The 20,780-nt window shown below is 57.0% G+C and overlaps 2 protein-coding genes across 11 annotated transcripts in view; both read left to right on the forward strand.

The window, feature by feature from the left end:
* DIS3L2 (DIS3 like 3'-5' exoribonuclease 2) overlaps positions 1–4,659 on the forward strand; it is a 346,373-nt gene extending 341,714 nt beyond the window's left edge. For 7 of the 10 annotated variants that reach the window (XM_038574186.1, XM_038574182.1, XM_038574188.1 and 4 more), the window contains one exon: positions 22–4,659. In XM_038574186.1, coding sequence (XP_038430114.1) covers positions 22–97 — 76 coding nt within the window. In that variant the 3' untranslated portion in view covers positions 98–4,659. The remainder of the gene's footprint in view (positions 1–21) is intronic. The other 3 variants (XR_005378821.1, XR_005378822.1, XM_038574189.1) reach the window with 3 other exon arrangements.
* A 5,450-nt stretch (positions 4,660–10,109) lies between these two features.
* On the forward strand, positions 10,110–16,123 carry ALPI (alkaline phosphatase, intestinal). Its single transcript, XM_038573026.1, has 13 exons — positions 10,110–10,305; positions 12,689–13,255; positions 13,345–13,461; positions 13,577–13,692; positions 13,817–13,991; positions 14,069–14,241; positions 14,491–14,625; positions 14,711–14,783; positions 14,918–15,052; positions 15,139–15,330; positions 15,541–15,657; positions 15,777–15,989; positions 16,068–16,123. Exons 2-13 carry the CDS (start codon positions 12,823–12,825, stop codon positions 16,121–16,123), a joined length of 1,935 nt encoding a protein of 644 aa, XP_038428954.1. The 5' UTR covers positions 10,110–10,305; positions 12,689–12,822.
* The last annotated feature ends 4,657 nt before the right edge of the window (positions 16,124–20,780 follow it).

Here is a 20,780-nt window from a genome sequence, read left to right on the forward strand (position 1 = left end):
CCGGGCTCTGCTCTGCTGCAGGTTGTCACCATCTTCAGCCTGGTGGAGGTGGTACTGCAGGCGGAGACCACGGCCCTCAAGTACAGCGCCATCCTGAAGCGGCCGGGCACCGAGGGCCTCCTGGGCCTACAGCACCACGAGGAACGTGCTGACAGTGGCCAGCTGGACTGAAGCCCCCCGGCCAGCCACACCCACCCCCACACCCACCCCACCCACTGGCTTTTAGGGATAGGACCTTTTGACACCAAAGGGGATTTTTAATTTGGTTTTTAACAACTCAGGGTTTTGTTTTTATTTCTTCATTCTATTTTATTTTTGCAGCTCAGTTTTTAAATAGACTGGAGAGGAGAGAGTGGGGCTGGATGGAAGGCTGAGGCCTGGCCAGTGCTTGACCGGAACGGGACAGGACCCGGTCCTCCTGGGAGGCCAGCCCCACTTCAGCCAGGCCGCCCACTGCCTTCCCCTGCCCAGGAAACCGGGGGATTTTCAGCAAATCAGTGTCATGGAATAAAATCAAGTGTGAATTACTGTTTGGCGTGTGGGGCACCACTGGGAGGCCAGGGCAGCAGGGTGCCCCAGGACCCAGGACGAGGGACCCGGCTCAGGCTCCAACCCCTCACAGCTGAGCTGGGGTCACCACCCTCCGGAACCTCTCTGTCAGTTCCAGGATGATTCACAGAGCTGGCCACATGTCAGATTGAGGCCGGTGCCTCATTCTGGCTGATTAGAAACATAATTAGTATGCAAGACAGCAAGCTCACCCATCGCCCTCCTCAAGTGACTGTGTCTGCCCCCACTGCACCATTTCTTGCCTGCCTGCTAGCCTCAGGAGGGGGGCCATGGGTCCTGTGACTCTCCCTCCCCTAGGTCCTGGGCCGGGGCTCTGAGTAGCCCTGTCCACACCCCGTGGTTCGAGCTGGTACCTTCGCACCTCCAGTGCCAGCCTTCGCACCTCCACTGGCAGCCCTGAGGGAGCAGAGGGGCAGAGGGGACCTAGGCCTGCAGAGAAGAGGAGGGCCCTCAAACTGGCCTTCCCAACCAAGGTGCCTGGGGGCCCTGGCCTGGTCTAGTCACCCGCCCTGCATCATCCTGAGCACCCACCGATTGCACCATCCTGGGGACCGGGACCAAGATGGAAGGCCGCTGGGTCGTGCCTTCTCCCCAGCTGGCCTGACCACAGCCTGCACTCCTTCCCCTCCTAACTAGGGAGCCACAGGTCAAACTGTGGGTGAAACTAGGGTGAAAACCATGGTGACCCCGGCCTTGGGTCCACCGTGCTATTTCCTTAGGCGTCAGCACTAACGAGCCCATTGGATCTGGTTGCAATGAATTCTCTTCAAAGAAAAATCCAATACGGTACCTTGTAGGAGGGCCTCTCGGGGACCAGAGGACCGATGGTGTGGCTGCCTTTGTCCACCACCGACAGGCCAGGGCTCGTCCTCTGCCGGGCCCCAGCTGGGTGTGGGAGGGGAATGGAGGACGCGCCACCGTCCTGCCTTCAGCTACTTTCTCCTCCTCCAGCGCCTCAGCCAGCCTTCCAATGTCCGTCTCACCACCCTCAGGATGTCCCTGAGGCCACCACCCCCACACCCCCCGTTCCGTCCCCACAGCCTCCTCCTGCAACCAAGGATCTGAAGGGAAGAAGAGGTGAGAGGGTCTGGTGGTTTGATATTTGGATGAGATTTCTGGGTGTTTCCTGTCCTAGGCAGCCCAACAGAGCCCAAGGGCAAGACATCCCAACCCTGACTCCGTCCCCTCAACTTCCTACCCTCTGAGGAGGAGCAGCCCTGTCCTGTCCTGGTGCTGTCCCCTGACAGCCTCCCTCAGAGCCTGGGAGCTGAGGGCAGAGCAGGGGCCCCTGGGGAGTGACACCTGTCAGGGAGGCCACATGTCAGAGCACCTGGGCTCCCTCTTGAGCAGCATGGACTCAGCCCGGACCCCTGTCCTTACTGCCCCAGCGCCCCCTGAGCCCTGGTGAGGCATAGCCAGCTCGGTCAGCAAGGACTTGCTTGGATGGCAGAGGTGGGTCTCACCCTGATGCACCCTAGAGCCATGGGGGCCATGGCAACCCCAGCCCACCCCTGCATCATCAGAAACTGCACCCAGAGAGGAGGCAGGCTTCTGGCCAAGGAGACAGCAAGCCTGCCCAGCCAGGACCAGGAATCAGGCACCTGCCCTCCACTGCACCCCGCCACCGGTAGGCCCAAAGGAGGCGGCCCAGCACTCTCCCCAAGGTAGCCGGGTCCGTCTTCATCCCCTGTCCCAGCACACCTGGCTTTGACGGAGGTCCCCTGAGGGAGCCAGCCCCTCCTGTGTCCCCACGTGATGGAGCTATGACAAAAGGAAGACGAGACACAAAACCTCATCATAAAGGAAGACATCCCTCCGGCCGCTCCAGAGCCGCTGCACACCGGTACAGACAAGCCCAGGGCCCAGAGCGGGGCTCTGCCTTCCTCAAGGGGCCACCGCAGATCACCACGGCAGAGGGAACCGTAGATGCAAACGACGTCACGGCACGACGAGGCTCTAGCTTAGCTCCAGGGCTAGAGAGTGTATTCCCAGCCCTGAAGGGACAGTGGCCAGAAGATGATGCACCGGCCCCTCGGGGGTGAAGGAACTGAGGCTCCAAGGTATTTGCCTCACCACGAGGTCGCCAGGATCAGAGAGTGCCGAGAGCTCACGCAAGAAGATGCTGGAACAGTAGATCGCGTGGACCCTGAGCTGGCCAGAGAACTCACGGTTTCTAACCAGGGCTGCTCCTTCACTCCTTTGTTTAACAGGGGGAGCCCGCGATGCTCTGTGCTCTAGGCCGCTGTCCAGAGGGGGAGTGGTGATGGCGGGAAGGTGAAGGCCCAGAGGGAGGTGGCGCGGGGCAGAGCCCAGGGGGCAGCCTGATGGCTCTGTGCAGGCCGGGCCCTGAGGCCCGGGGCTGTGTGGGCCGCAGAGGGGGCGGGAAGCCAGAGCACAGGTGCGGAGGGAGCCAGGAGAGCCGGGGGCTGGCGTGAGGAGGACTTTCCTTGCTGGGGCAGAACAGATGAGGGTGCAGGCCATCGTCCCCAGGCTTCATGCTGAGGACAGGCCCCGAGGGGCCTCAGGACAGAGACTGGGCAGGGGTGGAGGGTCTGGGTGCAGCAACAGGAGTGGGCGGGGGCCTGGGCATCCTAGGTCCTGAAGCGCAGGGGAGAGTGGGGCTCTGGGCGGGGGGGTCCTCAGCACTCAGCCCAGGTTAAAAGCCTGGGAAGGCTCAGGACTGAAAATCTGGAATCAGGAAGATGAGAAAGAGGTGGAAAGAGGAGCCCGAGAAGGGTCCTGAGGCCCCAGGGGGACTCCTGTCTTTTGATTTCAAAGGAGAGAAACCCAGTATGAAGTGGCTCTGGGAGGAAGGGAGCTGGCAGGAAGGCCGGAGAGAATACCGGAGGGTGAGAAGGCCGCCTTGGGGGGCAGGGAGGCACCAGGCCTCCGGGTCACCGGGGGTGGCCCTGTGCCCTTTCTGCTTCATTTCCTCCTGGTGCAGGTCACTTCCTCCATGGTGACCTTCTGGAAGCGTGTATCTTCTGTATCTTGCAGCCCACCCTCCTGGAGAGAGACTGACAGCCTCTCCCCGCTGCAGTCAGAGAGACCCCAGGAAAGAATGGGGCGGCTGCCCAGCCCTGGCCCATCAGGGAGCAGAATGGAAGCTCTTGGGGTCCCTGGCAGTTGGGAGGGATGGACAAGAGGACGGGGAGCAGGTCCCAGGAGGCGAGGCCACCACTGCGGCCGCTGCGAGCACAGGGCACTGACGGGCCACACGGCAGGAAGCAGGAGTCCAGGTTGGAGGGGCCGTGACAATCCAGGTGAGATGAAGGCCTGAGAGGGAACAGATCCAAGATGTTGGGACAGAGCAGGCGCGGGCAGGTGCTGGAGTCCCCGGCAAGGGTGGGCCCCCGACAGAGGCGGCGGGGAGAGCGCCCCGGGGTGGGGGGTGCAAAGGACAGAGCAGAGGAGGGCTGGGGACAGCAAGGCCAGAGTCGGACTCCTGGGGACAAGAGAGCCTCAGATGCCGCTGCTGGGAGGTGAGAGCACGAGGCGCGGCGTGCGGAGGGTTGGGACTGCACGGGGCGAGCAGCCGTCTTCACGAGGCCGAGGCCGAGAAACAGCCCAAGTGCCGGCAGCCGGGGAAGGGATGGTACATACGCACGGTGACACGACCCTGCCGGTGTGGCAACACGGGTGAAGCTGGGGGACGTCCTGCCAGGTGAAGGGAGCCCGGCGGGAGACAGCGCATGTGCTCGCTCGTGGCCGGGCCCTCCAGTGATCGGACTCATGAAAGCAGCGGAGAGAGCTGGTCTCCAGGCCAGGGCAGGGAGCAAGGTGGGGACATGTACACAGCTTCAGTTGTAAGATGGACACGTTCTGGGGACTCTCGTGTACAGTGGCCGTGGAGTTAACAATACCGTGTCGTGGACTTGAAAGCCGCCAAGCGGGTAGCTCTTGAGTGTTCTCGCCACAAAAAGAAAACGGTCACCCTGAGGTGATAGATATGTTAACCCGCTTGATTGTGGTGATCATTTCGCCATATGTACATATGTCAGCACATCAAGTTGTACTTCCCGGGTATGTACAATTCCTATTTGTGAATTATACCTCAGCGAAGCTGCTAAATAAACAGATAAATACAAACCGAGTCTGTGCACCTTCCCCTTAAACCTGGACAGGCTCAATGGCTGCTAATATGCAGAAATGTGGCAGGAGTGACACCCAGGGTCGAGGCCCAGGCCTCCAGCTGGCAGCTTCCACTCCCCGTCTCTTGGAACCCAGCGGCCTCGTTGTGAGGAAGCTCAAGCAGCTCTGTGGAGAAGCCCTCAGGGGAACGAGCCAGTTTATCTTGGAAGTGGCTCCCCCAGGCCCCCTCCGGCCACCACCACGGAAGCCCCGTAGATCAGACACAAACTGTCCCCTCCAAGCCCTGCCCAGACTGCAGATTTGTGATCAGGTAAACGTGTAAGGTAGTTTGGGGATGGTTCGTTATACACACACCGCTCCAGACCCCGAGAACAGAAGAGCCATAGACTGTGTCAGCAGATAGAGCTCACGATAGAGAAGTGAAGAAGTGAAGAAGTATCAACATAGAGAAGTGGTTGCCTCGGATGTGGGAAAATGCAGGGAGAAGACAGGGAACTGCTGCTTTTGTTTTGTTGTAACAAACCCTACAGATCTACTCGACAGTCTAAACTATATTCATGTACAACTGGGATAAGAATAAAAATCCCAACACCGCCCCCCAAAAATCTTTTTTCTTAGCAGGAATGGATCTACGGTTGGTTTAAAAGGCTTTTTGTACATTCAGCAACAGGGATATTAAACAGTCCATCATTCCAGTAAGTGAGATAAAATTCCTGCTGACAGGTGGCTGATCCTCCCAGTGAGTTCAAATGGTGCCTGAGGCCTTCTACTGAAAGACTCAGGGGGCAGTTTTGGCGGGGACGGGTCCACTGGTGGCCTCAGGGGAGCCCCTAGGGGCCCTGGTGGCCCCTTGTCTGAGCCAAGGCAGGGAGTCCAGGGCGAGGGACGAGGCCCTGGGCAGCTAGCCAGCCAGGAAGCAGCCGTGTGGCATTTGCAAAGGGGAGGGGGACAGAACTGCAGGTGAGGCTCCACGGTGGCTCTGTGGGCGGCCTGAACCCTGGCCCTGGCTGGCACCCACTGCTGAGGCCCGGTTCGTGGGCCCAGTCGCACACTCCAGAGCCAATTGGAGTTGAGAGGGGTATTGCAGCAGAGGAAAGATGTGAGCCCTGCTGAATGGGAGGAGGAAGAAGATGCCTTTCACAGCAATAAAGAAGATTCTGGAGATGTGGGCGGGGGGAGTATATGAAGGACTTGGAATGAGGAGTTTGAATTTGCACATATCTGAATCAGTTACATATTTAAAGCCTGCAAGATTATCTCTTTGAACCTCTTTTTACGAGTTTTTATGGTTTGGGGGGTTTTTTTTAATACATAGAAAGCAGTTTTGGGGGGGGAAGTCCCATTTAAAGAATTTGTTTTACTTAAAGCTGTTTTACTCAGTTTCGTGAATTGTGTTGTGTTCTCTAACGTTCATAAATTGTCTGTTGCTCAGTTCTGGAAAGCATGCAGGGAAATATTGAAGAAGCAACAGAAACGGAAATGCGAGACAGAACGTGAAGCCAAATGTCTCCTTGAGATTTCACCTTCATAGATTTTCAAACCAAGCTGCTCTTGGAATAAGACGGCCCTCCTGGTTCTCAGGATCCAGAAACCAGAGTTAAAGTTCTGAATGCAGTTACAGGAGTGAGCCTTCCCTCCCCCACGTTGTTCATCCAGACCAAACCCCCTGTGGGCCACGGAGGAGCCATTCCTGCCTCCGCCCTGCGTCAGCCTAAGGATACCGACCTTGAGCCCCACGGGAGAACAGCCACCTGCCAGCACCCCCACACCTGCCCCTGCCCTCACCCCCCCCCCGCCTCCCCAGGCAGAGGGGAGGCCTGGCCGCAGCCCACTCCGCCAACCTGGAGCACGCTGAGCCCCCAGGAACCATATGGGAGGGGCATACGGTGGCCTTTGCTGCCCTGCTGGTGGACAGTCTCCTTTTCTGCGCTCCCCCCACCTCGAAGATACGTGACCCAAGGTCCCCTGGGGAAGGGCAGTGCCTGGGCACCCCCCACACAGGTAAGCGGAATGGCCCAGAAGGAGGCTTTTGCCCACACAGACCTTAATCATAAATACTTGCTTTTTAGGAATGACCCACTTTGTCTAACATTTGGCCACTTGGTGTTCAAACACTCCACTAGCTTTATTTATTATTTATTTTTTTCAGCTAGCTTTAATTATGTTCAAGACCTGCCTTTTTACAAAAGTTAGGGTTTCACCCTTCCTCTCCCCCTCCAGAATTGTCTCTGTCAGGCCCTGCGCTGACAGCCCTGGGACCTGGGTCCTGTTCTTCACATCTCACAGAGGGGGACCTGAAGGCTTGAGAGAGGTTAAGTGCAGAAGGGCACCCACTGGAAGTGGTGGAGACTGAGCCCAGGCCCCAGGGTGCTGTGGGTGGGCTTCCCGGTCTTTGCCAGCCTGGAGATCTGTAATGTGGTTTATTCTGCCGCCGTTGAGCACCTTTTTGGTTTGGTTTGGTTTTTAAGATTTTATTTATTTATTTGTCAGAGGAAGAGAGAGAGAGAGAATCAGAGAGAGCACACAAGCAGGAGGAGCGAGTGGCAGGCAGAGGGAGAAGCAGGCTCCCGGATGGGGACTCGATCCCGGGACCCCGGCCGGGATCATGACCTGAGTCAAAGGCAGACGCTTCACCCACTGAGCCACCCTGCGCCCTGAACACCTTTATGATAATCATCCCGCATGAAGAAATGTCCAGTGGGAGGGGAGGCCAGAGCTCGGGGAGGCAGGCCGGAGGGTGGCTGGCCGACAAATGGCAGTGACAGGAGAGGGATTTGGGGTGTGGGTGATATGAGGAAGGGAGCCAGCGAGGCGGGTGGGCACCGAGGAGAGAGCCGATCCCACGATCCCATGATCCCACGATCCCACGTGGGGCCAAAGTACAGAAAGCCACGCAGTGTCCCAGCGTCCCTCCACCGTGTCCATCCCTCCTCTGCCAGTGGCTCCTCACCTGCTCCTGCCTGTGCTCCCCACTCTGCCCACAGCCCCCCGAAGCCCGGCCCAGCCCCAACCCCGCCAGCCGGCTGGCCAGGCTTCCATGCTGCCTGGATGCCCCCCACCCTGGCATTACTTCCTGCTCCCCCACAACGGGGTCTGACACTGGTCAAGGGAACCTTGATTCTTCCCCTGGGACAGTGTCCAGGAACATAATTGGGTTTAGGGTTCCCACCCCACCCCCACTTCTAGACAGGAAGCCCCCAGCTGGTTGGGTCCGATTTGAATCCTCTAGACCTCCAGGATGATTTACATAAGCTCGGTGCTCCAGAGACTTTGACTGAACAAAATCATCTCCTTTGAACAACTAGGAGCTACCCAGCTTCTGGGTTGTGCCGCAGGACCCTCGCTGAGGGCGGCTGCAATGGCCTCATGAGGTTCGCAGGCCTTCATGCTCCTCCCAGGCCTCAGTTTCCAAGGCTGGGGTAAGGGGTTCCCTCTATTAACGCTTGCCTTCTGGGGCCCGCCTTTGGGCTTTGCAACCTCACTCTGGCCCCGGACACAGAGCTGGTGCTGACCCCCGTGCAGGTCAAAATGCCCAGTGTGAGGGGATTCCCAAGTGACTTGGGTACAGCGGAACCCCTGGGGTTCTGGGGTGTGCCCCAGTGTGCGCTTGAGCTCCAGCCTCAGAGGCACACCCCTCCACTGAGCCCCGGAAGGGACCTCGGCAAACCTTCCCCTCCATGGCCCCATGGGTGCCCCCAAGGTCTGTGCTGTTGCTGCTTCCTTCCAGAGGCACCCCCTCCTGGGGCTGTTCTCTGGTCCGCGCCCCTCTACTCCTGGGGAAGGGCAGGGCCTCAGTCTCTGGGCGTGCAGCAGGGACCCCAGACACGCACCATAGCTGCAAAGAAAGGCTGGGGGCTGCTCCCTCCCCTGCTGCCTCTAAGATCTGTCTCACGGAGACTGTGACCCTGGCTGAGCCTGTTGCTCTCAGCTGAGTGTCCTTCGTGGTCCATCAGTTCCCCAGGCCACAAAGCGGCGAACTGTTCCGTGAGTGGCGCAGGCCCCGTGACTTTCTTGATGGCACCCCCACTTGGGCCAGGAGGAGAGATAGGTGGGCTGGCCCCAGAACTGGCCAGAGGGGAGACATGTCATCAGAAGGGTGGGGAGGGGGGTGCCTGGGTGGGCAGTTGATTGAGCTTCTGACTCTTGGTTTCAGCTCAGGTCTTATCTCAGGGTCATGAGATGGAGCCCCAAGTTGGGCTCCTCCCTCAACAGGAAGTCTGCTTGAGATTCTCTCTTCCTCTCCCTCTGCCCCTCTCCCCTGAATAAGCATTCTCTCTCTCTCTCTCTCCCTCTCTCTCTCTCTCTCTCTCTCAAATAAATAAATCTAAAAAAAGAAAAGAAAAGAAAAGTGCAGGGAGGGTCAAGCACTGCCACTGTGGCTGAGTGGAGCTGAGATAATGCCTCTGCCCCCATTGCTCACCCGTGCCCTCCCTCCTGCCTGCCAGGCGGGCCTTCAGGAGCCTTCCTACTCCCTGATCCCATGAGGGCTACCCATGAAAAAAGAGGGCAAAACCCAACTGTGTTTGCTCCCAGCATCCCAGCCTGAGTGGAGACACTCCTACCTTTGCTACAGGGCTGGTGGGAGGCTCAAATGAGAGAAACTGGCCCCTAGAAGGAGATGCCTCCGTTTCCCCAAAGTGCTCCCCATTGTGCTGAGGGGTGTTGTCTTTTGATGATCGGCAGTCGTTCCCAGCTCCTGCCCCGCTCCCCCTGAGTGGCAGGGCCTCACTATAGTTCCCAAGGGGGGTGTCATCGGGAGGGCAGGAGGGCAGGAGGCAAGAAGAAGCCATATACCATCCGTGGGTTGGCAGCAGCTGCTCCGGGGGTGGGCCCAGCATCACCCTGCCCCTGGCAGGGCCGACATGCACCCGGTGCTCAGGGCTGGGACACGGCCTGGACAGCCTCCGGTGGTAAATGAGGATGATGGTGGAGGGTGCCTGAGCTCCCGATGGGGCCCTACAGGACAAGCCCTTCCTTCCCAGGGAGCAGACGAGGACAGCCAGACTGCAGGCTGCACAGATTACCCCAGAGGTAATCTCTCACTCCACACCAGAAAGACCTTGCTGCCTGCGGACCTGTAATCCTGGGTCCTGGGAGAAGGACTATAAGCAGATGTCAGCACAGGTGACTCAGGCACCCAAAGGTGCCTGCCTGACTCAAGGAGGCAGGGTGCCCTGGCAGCTCCCGCACAGCCAGGTCATAGCTGCAGGTTTTGAATGTGGACAGACCTGCTTTGTTTCCTGCCAGTGACATGGGGTCAGTCCCACTCAGGCACATGACAAAATTCACAAGAAACCAAGGCTGATCACAATTGATGATTACTTAACGCCACCATAAGAAGTGCAGCTGCACTCCTGGCATTTTATTACAGAGAAATGAAAACGTATGTCCCCCCCCCCCTCCAAAAAAAAAAAGCCTGAGTGAATATTCACAGCAGCTTTATTTATAATCCCCCAAACTGGAATCAGCACAGGTGTCTGTCCTTGGCCATGTGAAGGGTTAAACACTGTGGTCTACTCATCCCACAGGAAGACACTCAGTCATACAAAGGAGCCAGCTACTGATCCGTGTTTGGATGAATGAATCTCCAGGGAAGTATGCTGAGTGAGAAAGAGCCAACCCCCAGAGACCATATGATGCCATGTATGTAACTTACTTGAATTGACAAAATTTTAGAAATGCAGGAGAGGGGTTAGAGACTGAGCAGGGGTGTGGGAGGGAGGGGCGGTTATAAAGCATCTGTGCCAGCGCGTGGGGTTGGAGCTGCTCAGTATCTCAACTACAGTGAGTGGAGTTCACATGAGCCCATGCAGGGGACCAGATAGCGTAGAGCCCACACAGCCGCACAAAGGAGTCCACGTAAAAGGGGGGACATCCGAATAGAAATCTGAAAGTCTGTGGATTTTGTACCTTTGGGGGAAACTGGGTACCACACAAGGGATCTCTGTATTTTTTCTCACAATTGCATGTGAGTCGACAAGTTAGGTCAAAAATTTTGATTGAAAAAGGTATGGAGGAGGGGCGCGCCTGGGTGGCCCAGGGTGGCCCAGTCGTTAAGCGTCTGACTCTTAGTTTCAGCTCAGGTCGTGATCTTGAGCTCCTCATCAGGCTCTGCACTGGGGGTGGAGCTGCTGAAGAGCCTCCCTCTGCCTCTGCCCCTCCACCTGCCTGCACATGCACTCTCTTGCTTGATATCTCTCTAAAAAAAAATAAAAAAAAAAAATCCAATTGGAAAAGGATATGGGGAATTCCTGGAAGGCCGACTAATCTTGGCATAACCTTTCACCTACAGCCTGGTAAAAAGAACCAACTAATTAATTAAGGACCTGCCCAGGGATTAGTATTTCCCTGAACTTTAGCCTAATACAGCAAGACTACAGGGAACAGAGGGAGCTCTGGGGGCCATTCAGAGGCCTGGAAGTTTCCCTCCCAAGGTGGTACCTCTCCAGAGATTTAGGGGACAGCCAGGACAGTGTGGTTGGTGAGCGGGTGGGAGGAGGTCAGGGGAGGGGAACCCAGGAAAGCTCTGCTTGAGCAGAGTGGGGCTGGGCAGGGAGGACCCAACCCCCCGCCCCAAGGGAGCTACATGGCCCACTGGGTTGGGTGGAGCCAGGACGAAGGTGTTTCTTTTTTGAATATTTTAAAAATCGTGATGAAAAGCACAACATAAAATTTACCATCGTGACCGTTTGTGTCTGGTTCAGGAGAGGTAAGCGTATTCACACCGTTGTAGGGCAGCTCTCCAGAATGTTTCCTTCTTCAGAACTGGAACTCTGTGCCCACTAAACGACCCCCTCCCGGGCCGCCTCCTCCTCCTGGCCCCTGGCAACCGGCTCTACCCACCTGACAACTTTAGATTCCTAGTCTGAGTAGAGTCACGCAGCGTTTGTCCTTCTGTGACTGGCTTATTTCACTTAGCATCATGTCCCCAAGTTCATCCATGGTGTAGCAGGCGACAGGATGCCCGCCTTTTTAAGGCTGAATGATATTCCATGACATGGATGGAGCACACCTTGTTTACACGCTCACCTGGCGATGGGCACCAGAGCTGCTTGCCCCTTTTGGCTATTGTGAACAATGCTGCTATGAACGAGGGAGTGCAAATATCTCTTCTAGACCTTGCTCTGAATTCTTTGGGATATCACCCAGAAGTGCGATTGCTGGATCGGAGGGATGCTTTTGTTTTTTTTTTTTAAGATTTTATTTATTTATTCATGAGAGACACACAGAGAGAGGCAGAGACACAGGCAGAGGGAGAAGCAGGCTCCATGCAGGGAGCCCGATGTGGGACTCGCTCCTGGGACCCGGGATCACGCCCTGGGCCGAAGGCAGACGCTCAACCCCTGAGGCACCCAGGTGTCCCCGCACCAGCCTGGCTACTGAAGCCTCTTAGCTCCCTAACAGAAGCTACACCTGTGGGTGTGCGCGGCCCGTGGAGAGGAGAGACTCACCCCTGCGTTCTGTCTGCCTGTCCAAGGGAGCAGAGATCAACCTCACGTACACTGGGCCTCCCTCCCCGCCCCCCCCAGACACACGCACAAGCACACACCCCGCACAAGGCCCGCCCGGTTCTCAGTAACTGGACGCACAGACAAGGTTCTGCTCTGTCACCATCAGTCCCACCCTTTTCCACAGCACGGGAACTCTGGGTCCGGCCTCCGGGGTGCCCTCTGAGCCCAGCACCTCCCCCACCTGCCCACACCAAGCCTGGTCAGAGCCAGGCCACCCCACCTTTCCCGTGTCACTGGGCCTCAGCAGCATCAGGAAGCCAAACCCAGGGATCCCTGGGTGGCGCAGCGGTTTAGCGCCTGCCTTTGGCCCAGGGCGCGATCCTGGAGACCCGGGATCGAGTCCCACGTCGGGCTCCCGGTGCATGGAGCCTGCTTCTCCCTCTGCCTGTGTCTCTGCCTCTCTGTGTGTGTGTGTGTGACTCATAAATAAAATAAAAAATTAAAAAAAAAAAAGGAAGCCAAACCCAGGCCGCTGGCCCAGGCTGTGTGCTTCACACCCCATCCCCTCCTCTCAGCACCCAGAACCGAGCCCGGCCAGAGAAAGCTGGCTTTCAGAAAACACTGAACAAATGCGGTGCACGAAGGAGTAATGGTTCTCCACGAGACCGTGTGAGCAAAGGGTCAGGAGCAGCCCCCACGGGGCCCTGCAATGCTCCTGACCCACAGGGGGTGTGCCCCCTGGTCCCCACCCCACCCTGGGGAGGCTGCTGGGATTATCCCGTGTGGACACACCTGCCTCTTCCAGGACCCCTGCCCCGAGGCTTGCTCGGCCACACCTTGCCATATCCCTTCTGCCAGCGGACTTAGAGTCACAGGGCAGGGGCGGGGTCAGGGTGGCCACCGGGGACAATGGGAGGGACATGGAGACTTTTACAGCCAGGGACAAAGTCCTGCCCCGACTAAAGGCCCGCTGGCTGGTACGGCAGCTGGTACCCTAGCTCTGGCCCCGCCGGGGTCCCAGCCTGCCGCAGTCCTGGCTTTGCCGCGCCCCTGCCATCCCACAGCCATGCAGGGGGCCCGGGTGCTGCTGCTGCTGCTGCTGCTGGGCCTGAGGCCACGGCTGGCCCTTGGCATCATCCCAGGTAAGGAGGCACCTCCCAGCTTCCCCCCACACACACACCTGGGGCACTCCCCCAAACACCGACCTGACCTCCACTCTCCCCTTGGCCAGCTGAGGAGGAGGACCCAGCCTTCTGGAACCGCCAGGCGGCCCAGGCCCTGGACGCCGCTAAGAAGCTGCAGCCCATCCAGACAGCTGCTAAGAACCTCATTCTCTTTTTGGGGGATGGTGAGTGTGCAAGGCCTGTCCGTGCCCTGTGGGCTCCCACACCCTGGCACCCAGGGCTGCCAGTGGACACAGAGCAATGCTGAGGACTCAGGCCTGACGAGGTGTGCTCCTTCAGGGATGGGGGTGCCCACAGTGACGGCCACTCGGATCCTCAAAGGGCAAATTAATGACAATCTGGGACCTGAGACACCCCTGGCCATGGACCAATTTCCATACCTGGCTCTGTCCAAGGTAAGAGCAGGGTGGCCTCAGGATGCTCCCCACCAGCGCAGTGAGGGTGGGCCCTGGGGCCTGGGTCAGGATCTTGGCCGTCTGATGGTGTCATGACAGAGCTGAGGGTGTCTCTGTTCCCCAGACCTACAACGTGGACAGACAGGTGCCAGATAGCGCAGGCACAGCCACGGCCTACCTGTGCGGGGTCAAGGCCAACTACCAGACCATTGGTGTGAGCGCGGCCGCCCGCTTTAACCAGTGCAACACGACACGTGGCAATGAGGTCATCTCCGTGATGAACCGGGCCAAGAAAGCAGGTGAGCTTGGGGCCAGCTTAGTGGGCAGAGGCAGGATTAGAGACCTCAGGGGCTCACCCTGACCTCTGCCCCCTCAGGGAAGTCTGTGGGGGTGGTGACCACCACGAGAGTGCAGCATGCCTCGCCAGCCGGCACCTACGCACACGTAGTAAACCGCAACTGGTACTCGGACGCCAACATGCCTGCCAAGGCGCTGGAGGACGGATGCCAGGACATCGCCCAGCAGCTCATCTCCAACATGGAAATTGATGTGGGACCCCAAGGGTGGGGAGGGGGCGTGCACGGGCCATAGTCCCAGGCAACTGACAGCCTAGCTCTGGGGCCTGGCGGGGTCTCCCAGATCTTGGGGAATGGGGGGGCCGAGGGGGGGACGGTGTGGAGGTGGTACAGCTGGGCCCAGGCCACACCCACAGACCTGGTAGGGGAGCTATGGCTGTCTGAGGAGGGAGCAAAGGGCAAGCCAGGCCCCAAGCCCTCCTCCCCAATCCTTTGGCTACAGGTGATCCTGGGCGGAGGCCGAAAGTACATGTTTCCCAAGGGGACTCCGGATCCTGAGTATCCAACTGACGCCAAACAGAACGGAATCCGGTTGGACGGGCGGAACCTGGTGCAGGAATGGCAGGCCAAGTACCAGGTGATGGGGGCCTGTGGGCGCCAGGGATACAACAGGGACAAGGCTCGGAGGGCTCTGGACTGAGGCTCGCTTCTGCCCCTCCCAGGGTGCCCGGTATGTGTGGAATCGCACGGCGCTCATTCAGGCATCCCAGGACGCCTCTGTGACACACCTCATGGGTAATGACCCCAGACGCCCCCACTTTCCTGCCTGGCTTCCCGAGTCCTCAGAGAGCCAAGCATGGACACGGGGGTCCACGCCCCTGGCCCTCCCGTCTCCCCAGCCAGTCACCACCGGAACCCCTTTCCCGCAGGCCTCTTTGAGCCAGGAGACACCAAATATGATGTCCACCGAGACGGAATCCAGGACCCATCCCTGATGGAGATGACAGAGGCGGCCCTGAGGCTGCTGAGCAGGAACCCCAAGGGCTTCTACCTCTTTGTGGAAGGTGAGCGGCAGCCGTTGCTGAGCACAGGAGTGGGGACGGTCGGGGCAGGTGGGGCACTGGCCACCTTGCCCGGGCCCTGCTTGCAGGAGGCCGCATCGACCACGGTCATCACGACGGCACAGCTTACCTGGCCCTGACGGAGGCCGTCATGTTCGATTCCGCCATTGACAAGGCGGGCCAGCTCACGAGCGAGAGGGACACACTGACCCTGGTCACCGCCGACCACTCTCACGTGTTCTCCTTCGGGGGCTACACCCTGCGAGGGAGCTCCGTTTTCGGTAGGCCCAGGGAGGGGGCAGGTGCTGTCCACGAGTCGGGTGGCAGAAATGGCTCAGGGTCTCAGTTTCCTCGCCTGTCAAGTGGGGTAGTAGCAATGCCGCGTGGGGCTCCTGTGAGGACTGGGCCAGTGGGTGGGCAGCCTGGGTCTGGCACGCGGGGGCCCCGTCGCCGCGGCCGGTCGGGTGCTCGCAGGCCCCTCCTCCCCGCAGGGCTGGCCCCCAGCATGGCCAAAGACAACAAGACCTACACCTCCATCCTGTATGGCAACGGCCCCGGCTTCGCGCTCAGCGGGGTCCCCCGGCCCAACGTCTCCGACGCCGAGAGCAGTGAGCACCCCGGCTCGGGCTGGGGGGCGCTGGGGGCGGGGGGGGGGCACGGCGGGGGAACCCGGATGGGGAGGCCGCCCGCCCTGCCGGCCCTGAAGCCCCCCGCCCCGCCCCGCCAGGGGACCCCGCATACAAGCCGCAGGCCGCGGTGCCCCTGGACTCCGAGACCCACGGCGGCGAGGACGTGGCGGTGTTCGCGCGCGGCCCGCAGGCGCACCTGGTGCACGGCGTGCAGGAGCAGAGCTTCGTGGCGCACGTCATGGCCTTCGCCGCCTGCCTCGAGCCCTACGCTGACTGCAACCTGCAGCCCTCGGCCGCGCCCACCCCCACCCGCACCCCCACCCGCACCCCCACCCGCACCCCCACCCGCACCCCCACCCCCACCGATGCCGCGCTTCCCGGCCCCGCAGCGCAGCTGATGCTGCAGCTGCTGACCGGGGCGCTGCTGCTCGCGCTGCTGGCGTAGGCCGAGCCCTGAGCGCCCCCGCCCCGCCCCATCCCGGGCCCCGCCCCGCCCCATCCCGGGCCCCGCCCACTCCTATTCCGCTCCCGGCTCGGTCCCGGGAGCCCCCAGCGCGGACCCCGCCCCCAGACCCTCGCCCGTAGTGGAGGCTTCCCCTGGCACCCACCGTCCCCCTGAGCTGTTCTCGATTCCCCACCCCCAGCCTCAGCGCCAGGGTGAGGACGGGGTCGGGTGGGGGTGCGGGGTGGGGCGGCTCCGACCACCAGGCCCTGCCCTGCAGAGAGCCCTGGCAGGGGACCAGGTGAGCCCCATCCTGGAGGCGTCCCTCACGGGGCCACCACTCGCCCAGACCCCGCAGTACACATGTTTCTTGGCCACAGTCTCCACAGCACCTTGGGGACCCGAGGACTCGGGCATGTCACCGTGACTGGAAAGGGGTGGCTTCCTGTCACCCCGCAACACGCCCTGCAGGCCCCTTGCTGGCTGAGGAGGCTGCGGGCCGGGGTGCGGTACCACCCACCTTGGGCACCTCCTGGGGGCCCAGCCTACTATTGCACACAGGACATGCTGACCCAGAGTGGGAGAGAGGTCCCAAGTCACTTAGCTACTGATGTTCACCCCCCAGTGCCCATTCCAGGCTGGGAGATCCAAGGAGCATGTCTGTGAGGAAATTCCCTCTCCTCCCCGCGCCTCTATGCTACTGAGAGGGACAAAACAATAATCAAATAAACTGTTATGCAGAGTAATGCCAGTTGTGATATGTTCTAGAAAGAAAAATCATTAGTGTGTGGGAGCACAGAAGTAGTCTGTGAGTGAGGGGGTGGGGTGGACAATTCAGATCAGGAAGTCAGGGAGGGGCTGCCTGAGGAGCAGACCATGGAGCAAAGACAAGGAAAGGAGGCCATGAGCAAGGCAGAAGGAACAGCTGTGCAAAGGCCCTGAGGCAGCGATCAGCAAGTGTTCTTCCAGACTAATAGCTGGATCAGAGTGCGGGTGGCACAGAGTAGGGAGTGAAACCTGAGGGATGATGAGGGTTGGGAGCTTGACCCAAAGTGTGGTATATGATTGGAAAGGATTTGAGCAGGGGCATACATAACATGACCTGACTCTTAGAAAATACCACTCTGATTATTTCAGGGATCAGAGTTTTGTTTTGTTTTGTTTTGTTTTGTTTTGTTTTGTTTTGTTTGTAGGAAGAGGGTAGAGGTGGGAGCTGGGAAACCAGAGAGGAGGTGCAGACTCCAAACATTTCTGACCTCCATCCAAAAATATTCCGGAGCACCCCCTCCCTTAGAGCTGTGCTTGTTGAGTATCTAACTCCCCTCCCTCGGGGAACACTGAAAAGAATTTATGAAAATGACATCAACTGTATTTTTAAATAAATTTTACAAAATTACAGATTTATTTGTACATTTGCAAAGGTGCAAAAAAGCATTTTGCTCTCACTGGAAATATCAATATGATTGAGTATGCTTTCTTATTTACTAAAATCTTTTTAAAAATTGAGGAATAATTGACATACCCGATTGTATTAGTTTCAGGTGTCCAACACGGTGATTCGATAGACATATACAATGAGAAATGGGCCCCCACAGTAAGTCTAGTTACCATCTGTCACCATACTGAGTTGTTATAATTCTTATTTACTAAACTCTTGATTTTGCACTGTAAAACATCAATTTGAAGGCACGGCCCTCAGGGCAGTTTATTTCAATTCTGGATCTTAGTGGCTGTCACAAAAATATGGGAGCTGCATGGAAAAAGGGCACGATTAGCTAGGCTTGCTAAACCATCATATTCATTTTTAAACTCCATCCACCAGTTATGCAAAGATTTGATCAAATCCAGCTGTTACATTTCTGTCTTCCCTGTTGTCAACGAGTTGGTCTTACAAACCAGTGGGAAGGTGCCGAATGTTTATGTTTCATAAATGGGTTCAAAGTCCAAGGAAACTCTACATTTTAAAACTCTACAGGTTTAGGGGGGCCTGGATGATTCAGTGGGTCGAGGGTGCGACTCTTGATTTTGAAGGTCGTTAAGTTCAAGCCCCATGTTGAGGGTAGAGTTTACTTATTTTTTTTTTAATTTTTATTTTTTATTTTTATTTATTTATGATAGTCACAGAGAGAGAAAGAGAGAGAGGCAGAGACATAGGCAGAGGGAGAAGAAACAGGCTCCATGCACCGGGAGCCTGATGTGGGATTCGATCCCGGGTCTCCAGGATCGCGCCCTGGGCCAAAGGCAGGCGCCAAACCGCTGCGCCACCCAGGGATCCCGAGGGTAGAGTTTACTTAAACAAAATAAAAATTTTTAAATGTAAAACTCTACAGTTTTAAAAAGCAGGTTATTCTGGAGTTAGTGGTAACGATTGCACCACTTTGACTATCCTAAAACCACGGATTGTACACTTTAAAAGAATGGATTTTTCAGCACAGAAATTACATTTAAAAATTACACTTTACCTGGAAGAGGCAGATGCAGCGAAGGTGAATCTATTTTTCTAATAATTTTACTGGGTGCCTAAAACAGCTCTTGTCTCCTCAAGAAATGTCTCCTCCTCCGTGTTTAAGGAGGAAAAGCTGTGAGGAAAGAGAGGGAGGGGACTCCACGACAGCCCTTTTCAATTCTTTGCCATCAAGATGACTCGTCCTGTGTGGTCTGGAAGTTTCCCTGGTCACACCCCATCTTATTACCAAGTATCATAAAGACTCAAGTCTGGGGATCCCTGGGTGGCGCAGCGGTTTGGCGCCTGCCTTTGGCCCAGGGCGCGATCCTGGAGACCCGGGATCGAATCCCACGTCGGGCTCCCGGTGCATGGAGCCTGCTTCTCCCTCTGCCTGTGTCTCTGCCTCTCTCTCTCTCTCTCTCTCTCTCTCTCTGTGTGTGACTATCATAAATAAATAAAAATTTAAAAAAAAGACTCAAGTCTGCTAGAACAACCTTGACTTTCTAAAGTCAACACCCCTGGGGGCTCCTGCAGCATTTTACGGGCCCTCTGGCTTCTAATTCTTTCCTGCATTGGGTTGACGGGATGGGCCTGTGCGTGGGCTGGGGAGCTGCCGCTACCTCTGCACCTTTCCCTCGCCCAGAAGCCTTTAAAAATCCTTCCCCAGTAGCTGTTCGGCGTCGGGTACCCTAATGCTGTGTCCTCCCCCACCCCCCACCCCCCGCCGTTTGCAATTGCTCTATTTATTTATTATTTATTTATTTATTTATTTATTTATTTATTTATTTTTGCAATTGCTCTTATTAAACAAAGCATCCACTGTTGGGCACCTATCTTTTCTCCTACAGGTTTCCTTTCCTGACTCTCTCTCTCTCTCTCTCTCTCTCACACACACACACACACACACTCACACTCACACACACTCACACACGCAAATGGTTTGTGTATTTCATTATGGGACCAGAACCAGCAGATACCTCGAGCGGAGCTGTGTAGACACCGTGCAGCAAGCCTCCCACACGGGGTAATTTGCGCTAACACTTCCCTCCAATCTGTGGTAGTGTTTTCTCTACATCTTTCAACAGTATTTGCTGACAAAGAAATGCCTTTCGGTTTGTCGACAGATCATTTTCTGTTCATTGTTTCTGCCATTTTTACTGCGGCAGAGAAAAACGAAGTGTTTGCCTGGTGGTAGGTTTTTTTTTTTTTTTTTTGTCTCATGCTATTATGCAAGAAACTTTAAAAGAGCTTTCCAAATATTTATCATCGCTAAGGGAAATATCAAAAAGTAACTGAGTTGAGAAGCACCTAACTTTAAGCATCCCTGGGAAAAGAATTGCGGGGGGGGTTTTGTCTCCGTGTTCTGAAAGCTTGTGTTTTTTGTTTTTTGTTTTTTTGTTTTTTTGTTTTTTTCCGTGAGGATGTCGTGCTGCTGTTGACTAGCTTCTCTCGGCACCTGTCACTCGGGGCAAGCTTCCCCAGTAATGATGGCAGTGGAGTTGCTTCAAACAGTTCAGTTTTGTTTATTTTTTTAAAACTTAGAGCTAATTTCTCATCAGGTCTGCACCGGGGGGATGATGAGCATGTGTCAGGAGGGGGGACATGTCAGAACTGCCACTTCTGTGGTTGCTTACCCCGTGGGGATTATCCATATTATTTGCAGTTTCTTTACCGAGCTCTTTCAGAAGCTACTTGATTGTTTTGGAAGATTCGTTTGTTTAAAATTAGACCACATTATCCACAAATCCACTGAGGCAGACACACTAAACTCTAAGAAATGGAAGTGAGCAAGTGGGGAGGGGATGTCCCTCATTGGAGGTGGTGTCCCTTGCTGGACACCCTCATTCTCTTCCCCCAGGACACTGGTAACCATGTCGGGGTGGGGGCCCAGATGACAGGGCACAGGTGCCAGCCGGAGCTAGATGTTAAATATGAATATGTGGTTCCCGCTGGAGTGCCCTTGAGCCCCTGTCCCTGCACCCAGCCCAACGGGGCTCAGGTAGCAGATATGGGGTGTGTCACCATGGGGAGCAACAGGCATGCCATCTCTCAGGGACAGGATGCCTGATGTGCCCTCGTCCCGACCTTGAAGCTGACATTACCATCTGATTCTGTTAGTCCCTCCCCACCACCCCCCGGTCCAGAAACAGGTCTCCCGCCTGGTGAGCATCTGAATGACAGGCAGTTGCCCCTGTGACGCTGCCACCCCCAGTC

This window comes from Canis lupus, chromosome 25, assembly GCF_011100685.1.
Source record: "Canis lupus familiaris isolate Mischka breed German Shepherd chromosome 25, alternate assembly UU_Cfam_GSD_1.0, whole genome shotgun sequence".
NCBI classification, from domain to species: Eukaryota; Metazoa; Chordata; class Mammalia; order Carnivora; family Canidae; genus Canis; species Canis lupus.